The sequence below is a fragment of the Schistocerca cancellata genome, chromosome 6 (genome assembly GCF_023864275.1).
Source record: "Schistocerca cancellata isolate TAMUIC-IGC-003103 chromosome 6, iqSchCanc2.1, whole genome shotgun sequence".
In the NCBI taxonomy this organism is placed as follows: Eukaryota; Metazoa; Arthropoda; class Insecta; order Orthoptera; family Acrididae; genus Schistocerca; species Schistocerca cancellata.
This window is the reverse complement of record NC_064631.1, coordinates 318,095,286-318,118,677: the sequence shown is the minus strand read 5'-3', so window position 1 is coordinate 318,118,677 and position 23,392 is coordinate 318,095,286. Positions and strand designations below refer to the sequence as shown.

General features: G+C 38.1%; 1 protein-coding gene across 1 annotated transcript in view; it reads left to right on the top strand.

Moving 5' to 3' along the window:
• The window catches only part of LOC126190831 (lysosomal acid glucosylceramidase-like), a 132,088-nt gene that overhangs the window by 73,589 nt on the left and 35,107 nt on the right, over positions 1-23,392 (top strand). The window contains exons 3-4 of the mRNA XM_049931406.1: positions 13,619-13,822; positions 18,610-18,736. Of these exons, the coding sequence (XP_049787363.1) occupies positions 13,619-13,822; positions 18,610-18,736 (331 nt within the window). The remainder of the gene's footprint in view (positions 1-13,618; positions 13,823-18,609; positions 18,737-23,392) is intronic.

The following is a 23,392-nucleotide window of genomic DNA, read 5'->3' as shown; positions in this document are numbered from 1 at the left end:
CAGCCACGTCTCGATGCCTGAGTCAACAGATGGGGACGTTTGCAAGACAATAACCATCTGCAGGAACTGTTCGACGACGTTTGCAGCAGCATGGACTATCAGCTCGGAGACCATGGCTGCGGTTACCCTTGACGCTGCATCACAGACGGGAGCTCAACGACGGCAGCTGTACCTGTACACGCCATCCAAGCTCTGTTTGACTCAATGCCCAGGCGTATCAAAGCCGTTATTACGGCCAGAGGTGGTTGTTCTGGGTACTGATTTCTCAGGATCTATGCACCCAAATTGCGTGAAAATATAATCACATATCAGTTCTAGTATAATATATTTGTCCAATGAATACCCGTTTATTATTTGTATTTCATCTTGGTGTAGCAATTTTAATGGCCAGTATGTGTATGATTTTGAAACTCATCCCTGTTGGTTTTTGAACATTTTTGAACACATTCTAAGTTTATTTCAAAACGAATCATAATTTGATTTTTGAATACGTTCGTAGAGTACGCGATGTCTCTGCCACTGGAATCCCCATCGCATCTAGAAATAAAAAACTTTTACGCAGACAAAAGGGGACGGGGCTATACGGGGTGATCCGAATAAGCCCGAACAGGTGAATGTCATCGCTGTTTGTTTATGTGGTTGATTGGGTGTGTGAATGATAAGCGTTATAATAATTATTAGTAAAATCCATAGAGTCAGATTACCAGAATGGAAATAAACGACTAACAGGAATAACAGTTAAGTAATAGATCTAAGGGAAAAGAAAAAAATTGTATGAAATAAATATGCCGAGTAGCGGCAAAGAATTAATTCATATACATGTGACAGGCATAAGCGATAGTATCTCATATAATTTTTATTTCTAAAAATGAAGACAAAAACATTGTCATTATTCTTCTGTTCTGTCTATAAGAGTTTTGAGAATAATGTCTTAGCGTAATCTACCAGACAATGTGCAATTATTTAGTTGCTAAAGTAAGTCATCAGAAGTATCGATGTTTTATTAAAATAACAGTACACCGAACCTAATTGCTTCTGTCGTAAAAAAATTGTATTTGTGTAGTAATATTTCGTAGCAATCACCGCTAAGATAATTGACGAAGGAAATGGCGTTAACTAAAATTTTATTAGGGTCTCGTATAATAGCGTCCTTTCAGACCAACAAACTGTCTCTTTTAAATATCGATGTCTGGTGTTTCCTTTTCCGGCGACGGTAAGTTACAGAATAACATTTTAGTTGTTGTAATTACGAAAGCCATTATTCCTTAGAGGCTTTGCAAAAATCACTAAAAAGAAAGTCACCATAAAAGTCAAGCAAAGTTAGATTAATATGAAAACTGAAATACTATTTGAGAGACAGCAACTCAAACCTGCAACACGAATATTACAGAAACTTTTCAGAAAACAATATTCTAAATTTTCTATCCCACATGAGTAAAGGAAACTGGTAGACAGTCTTCCAATCACAAACAGTAGATGATAAGTGTGAAGCCTTCCTAAACATTTTCACCTGTTACTTCAATTACCATTTTACTTTAAAATTTAAAAAACAGTTGTTCCTTGTTATTTCAGAAAGTGGCTCACTTCAGGCATTATAACTTCCTCCAAAAGAAAGAGGGGACTTCTCTCCCTGACCCAAACAAACTTTTGCGGGAGTGTTCATTTTAAAAAGTACTTCACTGCTTATAAAAATATATTCAGAAATGTTGTCGAGGCAGCAAAAAAACTTCATTATAACATACTTCTCAAAAATTCAAGTAACAAAAGTAAATGTATGTGGCAAATATTTAACACTAATACAGGTAGGACTAAAAACGTTACAGATAGCCGTAACCTAGAAATAAATGGAAGATTGATTAATAACAAAAAAGAAATTGCTCATGAATTTAACTCCTCCTACACAAATTCTGTTGAAAACCTTACTAGTCGCCCTATCCCAGCCCCTCTTTCGAGCAACCCGACTGCTTCACTATTCTTATCATCAACCTCAAAAGCAGAAATTGAAAATAAAATCGGCCAAAAAATAAAAAAAGGTTCCTTCTGCTGGACAAGATGAAATCCCTTGTTTCGTTGTTCATTGATGTTCAAATATAATAAGTAAGCCTCTATCACATATCAGTAATTCATCATTTTTGGGAGGCATATTCCCTAAATTACTTACCATAGCAAAAATTATACCGATACACAAATAGACTCTAAACAAGATCCCAATAATTATCGGCCGATAGCAGTCCTCTCTGTGTTTAGTAAAATATTTGAGAATTTAGTGGCTGACAGACTAAAATCATTTCTGAGTAAGTATAGTATCCTTTCTCCAGGTCAATATGGATTCCAAGTGGGGAAAACAACAGTAGATGCTGTTTGTAAATTTCTAGATACAACTGTCACTCTCTTAGATAAGAAACAGCCAGCTGTGGGGTTGTTCCTTGATCTTAAAAAGCCTTTGCTACTGCAAACCATAGAATACAAAAACTATAAGGGGCACTGCCTACGATTGGTTTGCATGGTACCTACTAAACAGAAAACAATATGTGCCATTATGTGACGTTACCTGTTCAGGAAAATCCACAGTTTCATGTTCTGATATGCAAACCGTAAAACATGGTGTCCCTCAAGGATCAGTTTTAGGCCCAATCCTACTTCTCATGTTCATTAATGATCTTCCTCTTCACCTACCGACTTGCAATACCTTCCTTTTTGCCAAAGACACCAATATTCTGATATCTCACTCAGATGATCGCACTGAAGCTGCAAGCTCTACTGGATTCATGACTAACAGCTAATAAGCTACTTATTAATGCAAAAAAGACTGTAGGCCAACATTTCATACAGTCCAGCACAGAAATCCCACCATCCCAACTATACAGATAGTTGGAAATAGTATTGACCTGGAAAATGTAACTTAATTCTTTGGAATATCTATCTCTGACACTCTCAGCTGGAAAAGACACACTAACACCTTGGCTACCGAGTAAGTAAAGCATGTTTAAAGCTTTTGTCAGTCAGGGAAACGATGAGTATAAAAATCCTAACGTCAGTGTACCACGCTCTTTTTCGCTCAATCCTAACATATGGTCTCATATTCTGGGGCCACAGTTCTGAGTCCAATGAAATATTTAAGCTTCAAAAGAAAGCTATCAGAATAATGTTATTTAAAAAGCAGAGAAACGTGTGAAAATAACTATTCCAGAAACTAGGTATTTTTCCACTTCCATGCCAGTGCGTATAGGAGATACTAAGTTTTATGAAGCTAAATATTGGCAACCTGAAGCAAAATCTGGACTGTAACCAGCACAACACTAGAGGGAAATACTTGCTGACACAGTTCCCCCATTCCACCAAATTGTATAATTGTATGCTGGTTGTGTAAAATGCATGGTGATTAAACTTTATAATCATCTACCACTAAACATAAAAAACATCAATAATCCAGCACATTTTAAAATAAGGCTTAAATCCTTATTATTAAAATACTCTTTTTATTACTTACATGAATATTTTAATGTGATTTTTTCCATGTAATATGTTTGCGCACTTATCTTTCTGCACTATAATTGATCTTCAAAATGTAAATTTCAATAAGGCCAAACCGACTGTTAAAATTGATCTACTTGTATGTATTTATTATACTTATCTAGTAAAACTTACCTATCATATAAATTATGTAATGCTTATCTGTACTTAATATGATTTTAAATGTATCCACAAATTTTAAATTTCAATTGACCTTAATTTTGAACAACTTATGAGTATACTAATACTATATCTACATCTACAACTACATCCATACTCCGCAAGCCACCTGACGGTGTGTGGCGGAGGGTACCTTGAGTACCTCTATCGGTTCTCCCTTCTATTCCAGTCTCGTATTGTTCGTGGAAAGAAGGATTGTCGGTATGCCTCTGTGTGGGCTCTAATCTCTCTGATTTTATCCTCATGGTCTCTTCGCGAGATATACGTAGGAGGGAGCAATATACTGCTTGACTCTTCGATGAAGGTATGTTCTCGAAACTTTGACAAAAGCCCGTACCGAGCTACTGAGCGTCTCTCCTGCAGAGTCTTCCACTGGAGTTTATCTATCATCTCCGTAACGCTTTCGCGATTACTAAATGATCCTGTAACGAAGCGCGCTGCTCTCCGTTGGATCTTCTCTATGTCTTGTATCAACCCTATCTGGTACGGATCCCACACTGCTGAGCAGTATTCGAGCAGTGGGCGAACAAGTGTACTGTAACCTACTTCCTTTGTTTTCGGATTGCGTTTACTTAGGATTCTTCCAATGAATCTCAGTCTGGCATCTGCTTTACCAACGATCGACTTTATATGATCATTCCATTTTAAATCACTCCTAATGCGTACTCCCAGATAATTTATGGTATTAACTGCTTCCAGTTGCTGACCTGCTATTTTGTAGCTAAATGATAAAGGATCTATCTTTCTGTGTATTCGCAGCACATTACGCTTGTCTACATTGAGATTCAATTGCCATTCCCTGCACCATGCGTCAATTCGCTGCAGATCCTCCTGCATTTCAGTACAATTTTCCATTGTTACAACCTCTCGATGCACCACAGCATCATCTGCAAAAAGCCTCAGTGAACCTCCGATGTCATCCACCAGGTCATTTATGTATATTGTGAATAGCAACGGTCCTATGACACTCCCTTGCGGCACACCTGAAATCACTCTTACTTCGGAGGACTTCTCTCCTTTGAGAATGACATGCTGCGTCCTGTTATCTAGGAACTCCTCAATCCAATCACACAATTGGTCTGATAGTCCATATGCTCTTACTTTGTTCATTAAACGACTGTGGGGAACTGTATCGAACGCCTTGCGGAAGTGAAGAAACACGGCATCTACCTGTGAACCCGTGTCTATGGCCCTCTGAGTCTCGTGGACGAATAGCGCGAGCTGGGTTTCACATGACCGTCTTTTTCGAAACCCATACTGATTCCTACAGAGTAGATTTCTAGTCTCCAGAAAAGTCATTATACTCGAACACAATACGTGTTCCAAAATTCTACAACTGATCGACGTTAGAGATATAGGTCTATAGTTCTGCACATCTGTTCGACGTCCCTTCTTGAAAACGGGGATGACCTGTGCCCTTTTCCAATCCTTTGGAACGCTACGCTCTTCTAGAGACCTACGGTACACCGCTGCAAGAAGGGGGCAAGTTCCTTCGCGTACTCTGTGTAAAATTGAACTGGTATCCCATCAGGTCCAGAGGCCTTTCCTCTTTTGAGCGATTTTAATTGTTTCTCTATCCCTCTGTCGTCTATTTCGATATCTACCATTTTGTCATCTGTGCGTCAATCTAGAGAAGGAACTACAGTGCAATCTTCCTCTGTGAAACAACTTTGGAAAAAGACATTTAGTATTTCGGCCTTTAGTCTGTCATCCTCTGTTTCAGTACCATTTTGGTCACAGAGTGTCTGGACATTTTGTTTTGATCCACCTACCGCTTTGACATAAGACCAAAATTTCTTAGGAATTTCTGCCAAGTCAGTACATAGAACTTTACTTTCGAATTCATTGAACGCCTCTCCAATAGCCCTCCTCACACTACATTTCGCTTCGCGTAATTTTTGTTTGTCTGCAAGGCTTCGGCTATGTTTATGTTTGCTGTAATCTATAACTAACATACTGTTGTGTAAGTCTAGGTGCATTTAATTTGGTCTTATGTATTTTTAAATGTTTAACTACTATAATGACTTGCCCCATATCTTGCAGCACTCTCTGTACACAAAATGATTCAGTGGATCAATAAAGAATGAATGAATGTATGTATCTCATTTCACGAACAAGCTAAACTTTACGATGCATCGAAGAACATGAAATTTTTTGCCACATCGCTACACTCCTAAGAGCCAGTTGTAGCAGCTATTCTCGGAATAGCGCGGAAGACGCATTGTACGCATACGATATAACGCCTAACCAGAGAATAAATTCGGGGTAACTAAACTGGTGATTCTGGAAGGGTTAGTGAAGTTAACCGGACAAAACGTTTTGACAACTGCAGGAAGTAATTGTTTGTTAGAACGAGGAAGGAGAAGAAACGGGTACATCACACAAATTATATGGAAGAATATGACGATTCCAAGTTTATATAAAAATTTTGTACTCCTACTGCTTTTCGATCTCATGCTTGAGAAACTGGAGCATATGAATGAAATGTGAAACTATTTCCTAACATTAAAATTTTTGCTTGTAGTAGGCTTAATAGGCATTTACATTCTTTCGTGTTGTTTATGTAAATAAGATAGACAAAAATGACATATTTTGCCAAAACAGTACGCTTATTTGGCGTGTGTTTCAATTGCTGCAATATTAAAAAGGCCTATTTCGTTTTATCTAGCAGACAGTGATAAATATCCTTAATCAAATCGAGAAACCACACCAGTCTTGGGTACTATTCGTATTAACAGCTTTTTCGTTATTAGACAACGATATTCTGATTGTTTTACGTAGAAAAACGTTTGACGAACTTTGATGTAATAGATTCTTTCGTAGAAAGGCAAGCACGCCGTGTGAAGCTGTAGCAACATTAGAGAGAAAAAATGCTGGGATCTAACGAATTTTCTAAAGAGTTATTCTCCGGGTAGAAGAATGCTGTGTGAAACATTTTGCACTTAAGACAAAATAACATGTCTTACATTTCATCGAACATATATGTTCTATATATATCAAGCTCTTCAGAAAGATGTGCACTACTAAACGAACATTTTTTGAGAACTTTGTTTTTTTAAATTTTTTACGTCTTATCTCAAACGCTCGGGGAAGAGGGTACGCGCGCCACTATCAAAATTTTTCCCCGGTTCGGAAATATCGTAGATCTGGGGCTGATGGACCTCAAAAAGTAAGTTACACTATCAACGTGCAACAAGAGTAGTGAGTTGTCAGTAGGCGGTATACGTTCATGTCCCGGGTTTCCTGCACATACAGCCGTACTGCTACTGTACGGATAAAAGATGCACCATACCGTACATCTGAAATAGCGCGGCAACTGGAAAAGTGCCCCAAAGTTGGAGTACGCGGGTCAGAGCAATTGTTGTGGGCAAAACGTCTTAATTGCACATAGATCCACCGTGAAATTCTGGCAGTATGTGTCCGGCCATAGTGAAATGGCGCCAACAATTTGATGTAGGCTACACAGACGATGTGTGATGCTGATCAGGAGGCCCAGATCTTGCACCACGCGTTTTCCAACTTTTCGGTAAGCTGAGAGAACAAGGGAAGGAGATTTCTCAACGATGAGGACGTTCACAAGCGGTTCTCAGATGGCTCCGTGAGTTGCCATGTGTCCGGTTAATCAGGAACGTCCTGGTTTTTCACTCGTCGTGTCGGTGACCTAAAAAAGACTCAGTTGGGACGCCAAATGTCCAGATTTTCTTCTACGTAATTCCATTACTGACCACTTTCCTTTTTTTAAAAAATAGGGAAACTTAATGTTTTGCACACAAAAAGTGGGAGCGGGTAGAGGGGCGAAAAATCTTTGACCTAGGTCACCGTTCTCTGCAAATACAGCCGTAGATACACTTCTACAGGAAACTGGGTTGCATTTACACACGGACTATCAGTGCTGCAGCCGAGGGACGTGCTCTACAAAAATTAAAAAAAAATCAGAGAAACTGTAGTGTAGGCAAAATTTTTCGGTGGACTGCTGATAAAGCATTCTCCCCTCCAACCTTGTCCTGTGTCGCATCGAGTTCCAGTGCAACCAGTCAGATTCGTAGCACTTCAGTTGACAAAACTGTCAAGGCTTTTTAAAAGAAATGGAATATTGACAGTTGGAAATGAATTCAGTTCATACAAACCACCATCGAATTCCTAATATCGAGGTCACGCTAATTATGCACTTGTCACTTATGATCACAAAAAGCAGTGGATAAAGGTCATTTTCAAAACTTAATTAAAAAACCAGGCCTCAGACCTCCATGTCAGAAGAAAGGCACAACGTTTTGCCAACACACAGTGTTGAAAGTAAAATTTTAAATCAACTAGAGTATGAAGATACACTGACGGAAAAATAATCTCAACACCAAAGTGTTGTGTGCCATAAACGAAAGTTGGTAATAGTGTTTCTGCAACTGAAAGATGGTGTCTATTCATATTTCGCTAGAAGCACCACTCTGAGGAGCCAAATCAGGTTTGCTTTAAATACACACTGTAACGGTCATGGGCGTAAGTCACCTTTGAGACTGGACGTGGTGAGTTGATGTTAGTCAAGAATGGCTTTAAGGCAACAAAGACGTCATTACCAATATCTCCGAGTTTGAACGAGGTCGTGTAGATAAGACCACAAGAAGATGGATGTACCTTCTGCGATACTGCGGAAAGATTTGGCAGGAGTGATCACGAACATGTACGGTCGCAAGAAGACCGGACTGCAGAAGGCCACTTGTCACTACCAAGAGGAAAAACCATTATGTTCGGCATATGGCTCTGGCACATGATACTGGACCTGCAGAAGCAATTTGAGCCGCAGTTGGCACCGCAGTGACACAACGAACTGTTAGAAATCAGTTACTTCAAGGGCAGCTCTGAGCCAGACGAGCTGAGCCAGTGTGCGTATCACTGACCCCAAAACATCACCATTTGCGACTTTACTGGTATCAAGCGAGAGCTCCCTGGTGAGCAGGGTGTTTTTTGATGAAAGCTGGTTCTGCCTCGGTGCCACTGATGGCTGTGTGTTGGTTACAAGGAGGCCATTTGAGGGCTTGCAACCTACAGGTGTGCATGCTAGACAAACTGGACCTATACCTGTTAGGTCTGGGGTGCAATTTCGTATGACAGCAGGAGGAGGACTATTATGGTTATCTCACACACCCCGACTGCAAATTTGTACAACAGCCAGGAGATTCGACCCGTTGTGCTACAATTCAAGAACAGCATTCCAGGTGTTGTTTTCCAACAGGATAGCGCTCTCCTGCATAACACTGTTGTAACCAAACATGCACTTCGGAGTGGCAACATGTTGCCTTGGCCTGTTTGAACAGAAAATCTGTCCTCAAACACCAGATCTGTTTGCAGTTGAGCACAAATGGGGCATCATCGGACAACAGTTCCAGCGTCATCCACAACCAGCATTAACTGCCCCTGTATTGACTGACCGAGTGGAACAGGCATGGAATTCCAACCCACAAACTGACATACAGTACGTGTACAACACGATGCATGCAAATTTACATTCTTGCATTCAACATTCTGGCAGTTGCACATATTTGCAATGGCTTATCTCACACTTACATTATCATATGACTTTACAAATTAAACCAATGCTAATAACCTAAATATGTTACCTAGATAAATGTATCTCTGAAATTTCAATACTCTGCATAATTATTTTTTGGTGTAGTCATTTTTTTTTTATTTCATTGTATCACAAGATGCATCATTAATACGAAGTCCTCAATAGCCAAATAATATCCTTGAACAGGTATTATGAAACTTAATATCCATGAACATATAATATGTGACAATGTATGACACAACTACTCATACAAATGCTGTAGAGCTAATTGTAAGTACTGTAAAGAATGTTAGCAATTAGATATTATTTAACAAGAACCATTGTTCAATCATATCCATGCAACAAATATTGTACCATGGATGAATCAATAAATCAAATCAAATTAAACCAGTTAGCCAGTAAGAATATTTGAAACTTTCATTTCAAGGCTGTTTCTTTGGGGAAGCAATGTGTTAGAATCAGTTACAGTTAAAATTTGTTCAGCTGATACATTCCTTTTGTTGTCTTGCATATTACTGACAAACATGTCTGCTTTTAGTTTTAATAGCGTATTTTAAAACTGAAATACTCGTTTCTTTCTTGGACATGAATCTCACCTTTTTTACATACAATTGTTCATAGCAATGTTAATTAATTGTTTTAAATACCTAGATAATTTTAGATCTTTTGTCTTTTTAATCTCATCAATTCATTAAAACAAAAATTTTATCATAAAGTTTTATAAGATTAAATAATAAACCTTAAATGTTCTGTAATAGGCTTTTACTTCAAATATTTCTCTAAAATGCTATTTTTATGGGTTAGTCACCATAAGATTTCCCATGATATGGCTCCCACCGCATGCTTAGCCTTATGGTCTGTAGATACCATATATGGCCCTGCATGGAGAGCTCTCATACATCAGTAAGGTGGCAAAAACTGCAAATTTACAGTTTTCCAAGGGGCGTTTGCTTTGTGGGACAATATCTCACTTGAAGCAGAGGATATAGTGTTATCACAAACTGAACACACATTCTGCTGCAACATACAGACAGACCTTTTAATTCAGTATTACTTTGGAGAAAGTCAGAACTTATAGTTATTAATAACTAGGAGCAAGCATATTCATACCCATTTGTTGTTGTGATATCTCTAAACTATTTTGTCACTTCTCACTTTTCTTCTACAACAGAAAATGCCAATTGGCTCTGTGTTCTAAAGCCTCCCTGTAGTGGTTGACATTCAGCTGGCAGTGTTTTTCATATGTTTACAACTGATGTCAAAAACTACTAAAATATGAATGCAGGAAGTATTCACTGACAATGAGTGTTCACTAAGTACTTAACTGATTGAGTATAGTTTCTGTGAGATTGTACAAATTATTTTGCTGTTGGACAGATAAGATCAGACACATGTGAATGCTTCCTATATTGACATGTCTGAACCTTCCTGTTCGTCAGCAAGATAATTTGTACACATCTTTTAGAAACTATACTCTCTCAGTCAAGGATTACTGGTATTACAATCTACTATAAAATAATGACATTAGTACGTGTAGCAATTAACATATACAATATTCAATAGTTTTGAACCCTACCTCTGCCCTTTTGCTCAGATCATAAGTACATTTACAGCTTCTTGTATATATCATGTTTTTGTGTTCCATATGTGATGCATAAAAAGCTTATGACTTTACAGAATGATAAGACCATTTGTGTAAGCTCTGTCTGCCCTCATCCTGAACGTCTAATATCTTCAGTTTGACTGACAAATCTTCCTCTATGAGACTTAAAAAATGTCATACTTGACAAGTTTACATCAAATAAAGTGACTTTTAATATTTTGCAACTTTTTGCCAGTGGCCTGCAATTTTCCTTTGGGTAACTGCTAGTCCTTGCATACAGCTGCCAAATTAGTGGATGACTGCATCTGACTCAGACTGTTATGCAATAATTACATTCTCCTCATGTAAAACATACATTATTCATGATGGTGTCATCTAAGAACTTAAAAGTTAAACTCTCTTTGTGGACCATAGCATTGATGCTGAGCTTGGTAATTGTGAATAGGCAAACGTTGGAAGCCATAATGATAAGATAATGATGAGTGCAATATCCATGTAGAAGTTATTGTTAAATGCTGTGTTTTCTTTTTCTGTGCTGCATTAGGGCTATTTGTGCTAGAGTTAGTTATGAAGTAGCTTCTGGTCAGTCTCTGGCATTATTAAGTATTATTGGGGAAGGAAACATACTGTCTACACACTGAGGATAGATAGAAGACCTGTCTACCTTCATCCTCACAACACGGGGCTCTTCTTATCCTGGGACCTGAGTAACTTGCCCTCCTTTCTTTTTCTGCAAATTATCTCTCTCTCTGCTTCCTGAAGAAGGAATTAATAGTTCCAAGAGGTATGTTGGTGTCATCACTTTCACTGTTATATGTGTCAGTCAGAAGTACTAAACATTTTGGCCTGTAAAAGTAAGTAGTGACCAACAGTTCTGTCTCATTATTTTGTTAGGCTAGTTTACACAACTTTGATTTTCCTTTGATACAACTATTTATATCTTAGTTCAATGTACACTCTTAAGACAAAAAAAAGAAATTATGCAAATTTGTCACAAACTGATATTCATACAGGCATCGATGAAAAATGCAAAATTGGCAGCCAGTGGATGATTGTCTGATGATGCAGTGAAATTTCATCACTCATCTGGCAAGGATAGTAAACAAGGAACATGTCAGTACCAGCCTAAAGTCTTTGTGAATTTCATTCCACATACTCAGTTGGACAGTAACTACACATCGCAGACAGGTTCATGAACAATACACACAGATGTCAACTTATGAGAGAGAATGTGTAGGTGAGCTCAAAGAAGCTGATAGTAGTAGTCAGTGAATCACTCAATATTTGAATAGAAAAATAGGTGAACCATGGCCGAACATAGCATCAAGAATGATGCAGTTGACCTAGAAACACGACAGAATGTGAGGACCGAGCAATCGTCAGAGAGGTGCTTAGTGACCTAGATTCATTGTTATCATCAATCTGATGTGTGACAGGTGCTTCAGGGACTACAAGGACCAGTGAAAGGTGCCTCACAGAAAGGAGGCTGAGCTCATGCCTCTTCTTGTGCTGACTACCATTAACATCTGTACACCAACAAGCTAATTTGCAGTGGTGTTGGTCACATTAAGCATGAAATCTCACTGACTTGAGTAGGGTTGTCTGCAGTGATAAGTCCCAATTCAAATTGTGGTCCTATGACTACTGATGATGTGTCTGGAGATACCCTGGACAGCAGTGGGATACCTACCTGACTGTCATCCACAATATGACCTGACAACCAAGAGTGATGATCTGGGGTGTCATTTCATTTCATAGCAGGACCTCTTTGGTTGTCACCCCCAGCACTCTTACAGCACAGCACGAATGATATTCCATGCCCCATTTTGTTGCCCCTCACGGCAAGCCTTCCTGGGCTTACATCACAGCCAGATATGCCCACCTGCACATGGCGTGAGTTCCTATTGCTTGTCTTTGTACTTATCAAACCCTACCTTAGCCAAGAAGGTCTCTGACCAACTGAGAACATTTGGAGCAGTATGGGCAGGGCCCTCCAACCAGCTCAGGATTTTGATGATCTAACTTACTAATTCGACAGACTCTGGCACAATATCCCTCAGGAGGACATCCAACAACTCTATCAATCTATGCCAAGCCGATTAACTGCTTGCATCAGGGTCAGAGTGGACCAACGTGTATTGACTTGCTCAATTCGTTTTCTTTCTGTTGAATAAATCATTCAGCTATTCCGAAATTGTAATCATTTGTTTGTCTGCTCACGTACATCACATCTACCAATTTCCCCATCAGATAATTCGTTCGTGGTGCACATTAGTGCGCTTGTCTCAAGTTGAAACTATGAAGTTTTTGTCTGAAATTTTATTAAAAGAATGGAAAAGAAAATGTAGTTATTCCTAAGTGTTTGCTATTTCCAGAAGTTATTCTTTTATTCTGAGGAACCAGATCTCTTAATTATTATGGAATTGAAATATAATTTCTCAAGCAGTTAAAATTTATTTGGAAGGAAAGATGCACTGAAAAAAGGTTGCTGATTCAATTCTTTCATGTTTTACACAGCTATAAATAAACACAATTGTAAAGTTTATTTCATTATTATGAATTTGTCCATAAATTCAATATTTAGTTCATTTTCATATTATACATTAAGCAATAAATAAATTTTGTAGTAAAAGTTTTTCCTGCTCTGACAGTATAACATTCTGAATGATGTGTCACTCTGTATTGTCTGTGCTTCAATTCACTCCAATGCTGCAAGTTGTGTTTTGTCTTATACTAGATAATTTTGTGTTTATTTTCAGCGATAGTAGCAGCAGACCAACAATGTGTACCAAAATACTATGGTGACAACAAGATTGTCTGTGTCTGCAATGCGACATACTGTGATACTGTTGATAAACCAGCACCTGTTCCTTCAGGCCAATATTTGCTCTACACTTCAAATGAAGATGGCTTACGATTCAACAAGAGCACTGGTTCATTTACTTCTACCAGAAACATTTTTCGTAAGTAAATGCAAACTGCTAAATAATTTTTCTGTAACATCATATGAGACTATATGGGTGCTGTTGTTATTAATAGTCAATAACAGTCCTTTACTCCAATTTTGGTATTGTTGGAACAATCATATGAATACTTCAATTCCTTTGTTGCCATAAACATATTTTTGAGAGAGTGAGTGAGTGAGAAAAAGATTTTGAGCTACTATTAATCCTCTGCCACACAACTTTTTCTTACAAGAGCAAAGATATTTCAAAAGTCATTTAACTGATCTTCCTTTCATTTATTGCTTATAGATTCATTGGAATCAAATGTAAAGACATGGATGAAAAATTCTCTTCTTTTTATGCATTTTCTCCAGTGAACAGATGTTATTTCTATCTTCTATCAATGAACAAATTATGGATCTACTATTCAGTTCCAATTTTGATGATGAAAAAATAAGATTTAAGTTTAATTCCTGTTTACATTGTGGGAATTAGAGATGGAGCATAATTTCAAATAAGACAAGGAAGAGAAAGGAAATCAGCCATGTCCATGTCAAAGAAACAGTAACTGCATTTGCCTTAAGCAATTTAGTGAAACCATTAAAAAAATAAGCATGCATGGCACAATAAAAGCATACACTGAAATGACAAAAGTCGTGGGTGCCTCCTAATATCATCTCACATCTCCTCTTGCCCACCATAGTGCAGCAACTTGACATGGCATGGACTCCACAAGTCGCTGGAAGTCCCCTGCTAAATATAGGGCCAAGCTGGCTCTATAGTTGTCCAAAACTGCAGATGCCAGTGCAGGATTTTGTGCACAAATTGACCTCTTGATTATGTCCCATATCAGGCAATATGGGTAGCCAAACCAGTCACTCAAACTGTCCACAATGTTCTTCAAACCAATTGCAAACAATTGTGGCCCAGTGACATGGCGCATTGTCATTTATAAAAAGTTCATCGTTGTTTGGGAACATGAAGTCCATGAATGATTGCAAATGGTCTCCAAGCAGCTGAAGATGACCATCACCAGTCAATGATCAGTTCAGTAGGATCAGAGGCCCCAGTCCATTCCATGTAAACACAGCCCACACCGTTATGGAGTCAATGCCAGCTTGACAACTTAGGTCCATGGCTTTGTGGGGTGTGCTCCACCCTTGAACCTTACCAGCAGCTTTCACCAATTGAAATTGGGACTCATCTGACCTGGCCACAGTTTTAGAGTCATCTATTGTCCAACTGATATGGTCACAAGGCAGGAGACACTACAAGTGATGGCATGGTGTTAGCAAAGGCACTTGCATTGCTTGTTTGCTAACATAGCCCATTAATTCCAAATTTTGCCACACTCTCCTAACAGATACATTCATCCACATTGATTTCTGTAGTTATTTCATTGCTTGTCTCTTGGCAGTGAGAACTCTAAGCAAAAGCTGCTGCTCTCAGTAGTTAAGTGAAGGCCATTGGCTACTGTGTAGTCCATGGTGAGAGGTATTACCTCAGATTTTGTATTCTCGGCACCCTCTTGGCACTGTGGGGATCTCAGAATATTGAATTCCCTAACAGTTTTTAAAATTTAATGCCCCATGCATTTAGCTCCAACTACCATTGTGAATTCAGAGTCTGTTGTTCCTGATGTGTGGTCATCACTTCAGAAATCTTTTTATGTATATCTCTTGAACAAAAATGACAGCTCCACCAATGCACTGCCCTTTTATATCATTTGTACATTATATTACCACCTTCTGTGTATGTGCATATCACTATTCTAAGACTTCTCACCTCAATGTAAGTCTCATTCCTCTCAAATGCCAATTGAGTGTGGTACTCATAGTACCACATTCTCCAGTCATTGTCATTCATTAAATTGTTTACAGTGGTTATGCACAGATCAAGAGAATTCCACAGTATAGACTAGTGTGGAGAGTTGCACTGAACCAGTCTTTCTACTGAAAACCACAATACACACAAGGGTTGATTTAGTAAATATTCCTCTTGTTCACCATAATATAACAGACTCTAGTTATTTACTCAAATAAATGAATACTGGATAACACTGTGGAAACAGAAAAGGATCCATATATTAGGATTTTTTGGGATATCAAAATATAAAGCTTGTATCATGCCAACTACCTGAATTTACAGAGGAGTTTTAAAGTCTTATACGTAATTCATATCACAGAATAATGCAGCACCCTTCCCATGGGGAAAGTTTGTCACACATATTAACCATATACACTGTGTTATTCCATTATGCATTTCAACTCAAGAGCACATTGGCATCTTTCTGCATGCAGTAGCTAACTTTGACTTGTTAGCATGAATCACACACACACACACACACACACACACACACACACACACACACACACACACATGCACACATTGTCTGAAAAAACTGGAACCTCTCAGACAAACTGAATTCACTGTAAAAATCAGTGAATTCTGGAAGACTTAGGGAATATTGAGAGACACTAGGGGTAAGTGAACTGTTCATTGACAGAAAGAAATGTTCATAGTACCGGTAATCGTGTTACAGATCATTCTGAGATTCTGCTTGGAAACCATCAGTTGTGGAGTCACATAAGGAAAGGTGAAGGAGGTCAGTGAATTGTTGTTTGTTGCTCAGTTGCAGTAACCTTTGGTGCACACGTTGACCTCAGAAATGTTTGATCATTTTCCCATTGCATGATTGTGAGTACAGCATAGCTGTGAATTCGGCATTCTTACAAAAGTAAAAGCGAGTTCCAAATTTGAGCAGGCATGTTTTGTAGATCAGCACCAAATTTTTAGGTTTCAGTTCTTTTTTACTGATTTTAGTGAAAAGTAGAACGTTGCTAACTTTCTCCCAACGTCATGTTTCAACTGTGACCACAGCATGAAGAGTGTCTGGTTTCAAATATAATGTGTCATTGCTATTGAAGTCTATGACATTACACTCCAGCAACAACAGTTAGATGTGTATACCTGCAAGGATTTCTCATTTACTTCAGGTTATTACACAGTGGTATGGTATAGCATGGGAAATTATAGATGAAGATAATAAAGAAATTTCCAGGGTTGGAAAGACCTTATAACTCACATAATTTTTGATAAAACATCATTAATCATTTGGTCTCTCTTCTTCTGTTGCCTTTGAGACACCAGGTTTTGTCTGTGTTTGTGCCAGCAATCAGAGGTAATATTTTATTTTGCCAATGTTGGAGGCTATTACTCATCTTTCTAGTTCCTTGCCTCCTCCCAGTTTATCATTGATTCTCTTCCATCCCTTCTTTTCATTAGTTTCTACATGGGTCTCTAAAACATCCCTACAGGGTTTCCATTTGTTCCTAGTGTCACATATGTACATATACAATGAACATAGGATTTATATGTTATTGTTACAGGTATTACAAGACTGCAGGGGATATGTAGCAGATAAAACACTAAGCAGGGTAAAATAGCACCCCACATTGCTTAATGACCCAATATCTGCTCATGCTAAAAGCCATTGTAAGAGCACAAGGAATGCAGTAGATGCTGTTACTGTCCTTGGCTCCAGAAAGTCTTGGGGATGGACAGGGTTATTGAAGAGAGCTGCTGTGACTCCATTGGTGTATGATGATTTATATAGCTGTGTGATCGAAGGGTTTACAGCTGCATAGCTAAAATCAAGATCCCATGACAAGACAGGCATCACAGAATTTTTTTTCTGTGCCATTGTAAAAACCCAAACAGCATTTTAGTTAAAAATATAAGCGAGCAGTAGTATAGACAGTGCGAATGAAGTTAAGCATAGGAAACCAATTTTCTGTCAAGTCACAAGGATGAGTACACCATGTCTGGGCAATTCAGTTAGAAGGAAACAGTATAGTACTTTCTTGGACTCTTGTGTAGTTTGTGTGGTTAGTGTAATGCTTCCTTGAATGGTATGGAATGAATCTGGTTAATGGGAGGCCTTCATATCAGAGAGGAAGAGCTTAAAGTATTTTGAAAAGAACTAAAAGTCTCAGAAAACCTTAATTTTTGTAGTTCACTTCTCTCACTCACTTAAATGCTGGAATGATTTTAATATCTCAAGACAGATGCTAGCAGGAACTGTAAACTTATGCAAAGTGACAGTCTACACAATCATAAAATGTTTTAAGATGAAGCTGTATATCTTAAAAGAAGTCAACAACAACCACAATGTGTTAAGATTTTTGTTGTGTGCTAATGACAACACTCAAACAACTACAAATATTCTCAGTACATGCAGCCAATAAGATTAAATTATCTTTTCTCTCAGTGGTTGATTGTGTCAAATAGTCAAAATTGTTATCTTCCAAATTATATGGCATGAACAGTTTTTTGCGCTGTGGTTTTCCAAAGGTACACTTTTTCAAATGTATGCTTCAGCAAAGCTCTTTCATTTGTATTATCAGAAGAGCAATTTAAGTGAATGAAGCTTATAACTAATTAGTTTAAAAGAGATTATGGAATAAGAAAAAAACTGCTATTATGAAAAGTTCCTATTTTTTATCCTTACCTACCTTTCTTCTCCTCAGATGACTTTGTCCTCCTGCCCTTCTTCTTCTTCTCCATCTTTTATGTAGGTTTAAATATAAGTCAATATTTTTATTTTATAGCAATAACAATTTAAATCATACTCAGCAGACTACCATCATTATATCATGATTATTTCTAGTTTTTTAAAAAATTCCATCTACTGTTGTTTCTGCTTAACTGCACTACAAAAAATCAACAGACCCCATGACATACATAAATTAATACTAAAAATTGTTACCTGTTTGTGATACAACTTATTCTTCTTTATTTTTTAGGTTTCAAGCTGACTGTTGATCCAACTACCACATATCAAACAATACATGGCTTTGGGACTGCATTCACTGACTCAGCTGGGATAAATGTTGCTTCTCTTTCCAATGGTTCTCAGATAAACCTCATGAGGTAATTGCTAATACATCTGCTGTTTCGTAAATATTAATGATATTTAGATACAAAGTGTCTGAAATGCAACCTGTACTTCATAACTAACAATTCAGAAATAATCACACTGAAGATATACCAAGATTTATTCTTGATTTACCTTATATCAACTATTGAAATAGAGGATTAGTCAACGCCACAGCAATAAACTAACAGAATGACAGACCTTACAAAGAAGATAGTTTTTACCAAGTAACTCATATTCTCTCAAACATATTGTTTTGGAACTTTGCACATATTTGAAGTGTGCCATAAAGTGTCGGTTATGTTCTTTTAGCTTCAAAAACTGTTCATTTATTTGTATCAATTCTTACTATGCTAAATTGAGGTTTACACAGTATGTGTTCACAAATAGTTAAATAATAAGTCAGGAAATAAAAAGTGAGCAAGCATTATAATGCAAAATTAGATTAAATTAGTTGCATGTTTATTCTTAAATTACATTTTCTGGTAAATATGCGATTGCAGTCTTTCTTGGTGTATTCCACCAATGAATTCTTCTCGGGTTATGGCGTCATCTTATCACAAAGTTTCTATGAGTTTTGTACCCACCATCTTCTGGTGAAGTCCAGAAGATTATGGTTATGAAACTCATTGAAATGTTGTGACAAGACAACACCACAACTCGGCTGATAACCCGAGAAGAATTCATCAGATTTTCTGGAAATCTACCAAAGGTACTCAGTGTAATGGGTGTTTCAAAAATAATATAATTAATTGAAAGCTAAGCAATATTTATCAGCTTTTATGTAGATCGATAAATGATATATGAAAAGAAGCAACAACTCAGAACAGCTCCTCAGGCAATTTTGAGTGTGAACACCATTTGCAACACGAATGGTGTCAGAACAGGTGAATGTAGAGGCCAGGCAAAAAAAGTCAGGTAATCTGCTCTCATGCAATTTGGGTAAAACATCATTTAACCTTTCTCATACATCATTAATCAGTGTAGAGGCATATCATTTTGTTGCCTAGTAAAGTTGTCTACTTCATCTTAATCTGAGGAAAGAGCTGTATGAAATGTGTTCAAAAAGTATCAAACCTTCTTTCTCTCATAAATCAATAAGGCACAGGTGACTTTCTGTGGTGGGGGCCATTCACACACAGTCATGAATTTTTTCCCACCAGCAGAAAGCATCAGTCACTGCCAGTCAGCCTACCAGTGAGGATGTATAATAAGTGCCCATCAGTTTCTAGTAAATTTAGTAGAAATATTGCATCACATTTCGCCAAAAACTTGACAATACCCAAATGGAAGCCATTCACAAGATTCAAAAGGCTTTCAGGGACAATGCCATGAAAAATTCATGGACAGAGGAGTGGTAAAACTACTTAAAATGGTTTTATGTCAGTGGACAGTGAACCATGTTTAGACAAATCCTCAACAAGCTGAAATGACATTGTAGGCTTAGGTCATAGAAGATCGTTCTATCACAGTACAAGAACTTTTTGATTAGGTAGGGGTAAACAGGATCAGTTCATTCAATTTTGACCAACAATTTATGTATGAGGAGACTATCCACAAACTTCACACTGAAACAGCAGATAATGCAGCAGAAGCAATACCATCTGGAAACCACACAATATATGCTGGCCAATGCAAAAAGTAACCCCAACTTTCTAAACATCATGAACACAGACAGTGAGCTCAGTGTTTATGGATTGATCCAGATGATGTGTGTCATCATAGGTGAAACACCCAACATTCATGAGGTCAAAAAACACACAGCAGCTCCACAGCAATGTTGAGGTCAAGTTGGCCATTTTCTTAGACTCTCATGGGGTGCTGCATTATAAGTACAAAACACAAGACCAAACATTCACAAAGGAATGTTCCAGGAGGCCCCAGGCACCTTCATGATGCTGTATGTTGAAAATGACTGGATCTGTGAACAGCAAGAACTTGACTGCTCCATCATGATAACACAACTGCCCATTCTAAGTCTCTGATTCAGAACTTCCTCACCAAACACAATATTCTTGTGGTTATTCAAGCTCCCTACTCTCCAGACTTGACTCTATGAGACTTTTTGTTATTGGCTCAGCAGAAATGTCCCTGAAAGGAACACAGTTTGAGCCAAGAGAAGACATCATGCAGATGCAGCAGTCCAGCTGATCACCATTCCAAAATACACATTCCAGAAGTGTTTCTGATGATGAAACGGCCAAGCCGTTTTGCTATTCACTTGATCCATGTCTGAAGGAAGGTAGTTTTCTGGGTAGAATGAAAATAGTTAGAATCTTGCCAGTTGGCCTGCTACTCTTTTTCTCAAAAGTTCTCAAAAAATAATGTATGTTAGATGTATGTCATATTTTGAAAGAAAAGACATCATTAACGGTAGTTAGTTCAAATTATTTCACAAAATAAAATTGACATTAACAGCTGCATTTGAATGTATAATCTCAGTTGGGTTAGATCAAGGCCAAAATCCTATTGGTTTAGTCTGCAGCATTTCTAAAGCTTTTGACCTCGTTGACTATGACATTTTAATAAGGAAATTTGAACACTGCTGGTCAGTGCTAACTACAATCCATCATATCTTCACTGGGCATCTGCTAGCCATCTTGATGGTAGCTATTTAAGACTTCAGTGACTCATCTAAAGATGACTGGTGGGTACTCAGTCAAAATATTGTCGATTGTACAAGGTGTAAACCTTTGCTTCTGCTGTTTTTTCACAACATTTGAGGCTTTAATGAAATAAATTAGTTACACATGTATCATTAAAAGTATTTCCCATCACTGACCACTACTTTCTCCCCTCTTTCAGGCAGTGTATGACCCCCACGTTGAAAACATTGTTCATCTTTTGAAGTGATCCACGAATCGATCCAATTTGTGACTTCTTCATGAGATCAGAAGTGTTGGTCAGCCAGCCCATGCACATTGATCTAAACAGGTGATAGTCAGAGGGAGAAATGTCTGGAGAATCCGGCGGGTGGAGTAGGATTTCCCATTTTGACATTTCCAAGTACGTTTTGACCTCTTTTGCAATGTGGGGTCGAGCATTGTCATGCTGCAAAATCACCTTATTGTGCCTCTCACTGTGTTGTGGCCATTTGTCTTTTAATGTTCTGCTCAAATGCATTAATTGTGTTCAGTAACAAGCACCTGTGATTGTTTCAATTGGTTTTAATACCTCATAGTACGTGACACCGAGCTAGTCCCACCAAATGCAGAACATGATCTTAGAGCCATGAATATTCGGTTTGGCCATCAACATGGAAGCATGGCCGGGATATCCCCATGACGTTTTGCATTTAGGGTTATCATAATGAACCCATTTTTCATCCCTAGTCACTATGTGTTTTTGCCTCTGAAGCAACTGTTCACAAATACACAAATGCTGTTCAACGTATCTTGGTTTCAGCTCAAACGGGACCCAAGTGCCTACTTTCTGAATTATGCCCATAGCCTTGAGACATTTTGAAATGGCTTGCTGTGTCACTCCCACTAATTGTGCCAATTCTTCTTGAGTTTGACGCTAGTCTTCACTTAGCAATGTGTTCAATCCTGCATCTTCGAAAACATTCTCTCTTCCACCACTATGCCAGTCTATGACATTAAAATCACCGTTCTTGAAGCATTGAAATCACTCGCAACACATTCTTTCACTAATAGCATCCTTACCATACGTACTTGAGAGCATTTGATGAGACTCAGCCGCTGTTTTCTTCATATTGAAATAAATCAGTAATACCTGCCTCAAATGATGAGAATTAGGCTCGTAAACTGACACTTTCAATCAAGTACAACTTTGTGATGCAGACAGAAATCGACTAATGTTTGAATGAGTTTATGTTGACCAAAGTGCAAGCTAACTGCCTGATGCCTATGATCTGTTTCTTTCGACCCCTACTTACCGCTGTTGCCACCTATCGGCAAATGGCGGAAGCAAAGTTGTACACCTTTTAGTTAACATCAACAGACAGAAAGTCTGAAACTTCTTTGAATATGCTCAACATGCTACCCCTGAAAGAAACCTACAGACACTGAGTCAGTCAATTGTGTTGGCCATGTAGTACAAATAGTCTAAGAGGTGTCATTTTGTTTTACTTGTACATCCAAGCTGAAAAGTGGCAGAATATGATGATGCTGGAGCCACATGTTCCCTTGCAGAATGATGGGTAGAAACTCAATAAGTACTGGGGATGTAGTCAGAAGGACATAAAGATAAACTGCACCACTGAAATAATTTAGCAAAATGATGAATTCCATTAGATGACAACCATTAGTTCTCACTCAGATATACTTGTATATGGAAAATGTTTTTGTAGACCTGTAAAAATGAGTACTTTAACCCACTGAACAAATTCAACACAAGACTAAAATCATTTGTCCCTATTCCGTGTGTCTTATGGAAGTGGTACGCAGGTACCTATGATATCCACAACACTCAACAGGAAGAAGACCTGCAATATCCAAGTGGATACAGGCGAAACATCCTGACTGGGCAGGGGAAGAGGAGACAGGTACCTGTTATTTTTGTAGCTTGGCAGCTTCAACATCTTGCCCATTGTGTCAGTCATGCTGCAAACTGTGACAGACTACTTTTATCAGTAAGCAATTTTGAAGCAGCTTTGATACCCAAGTGAGCTAGGTTATGGCATGCATGTA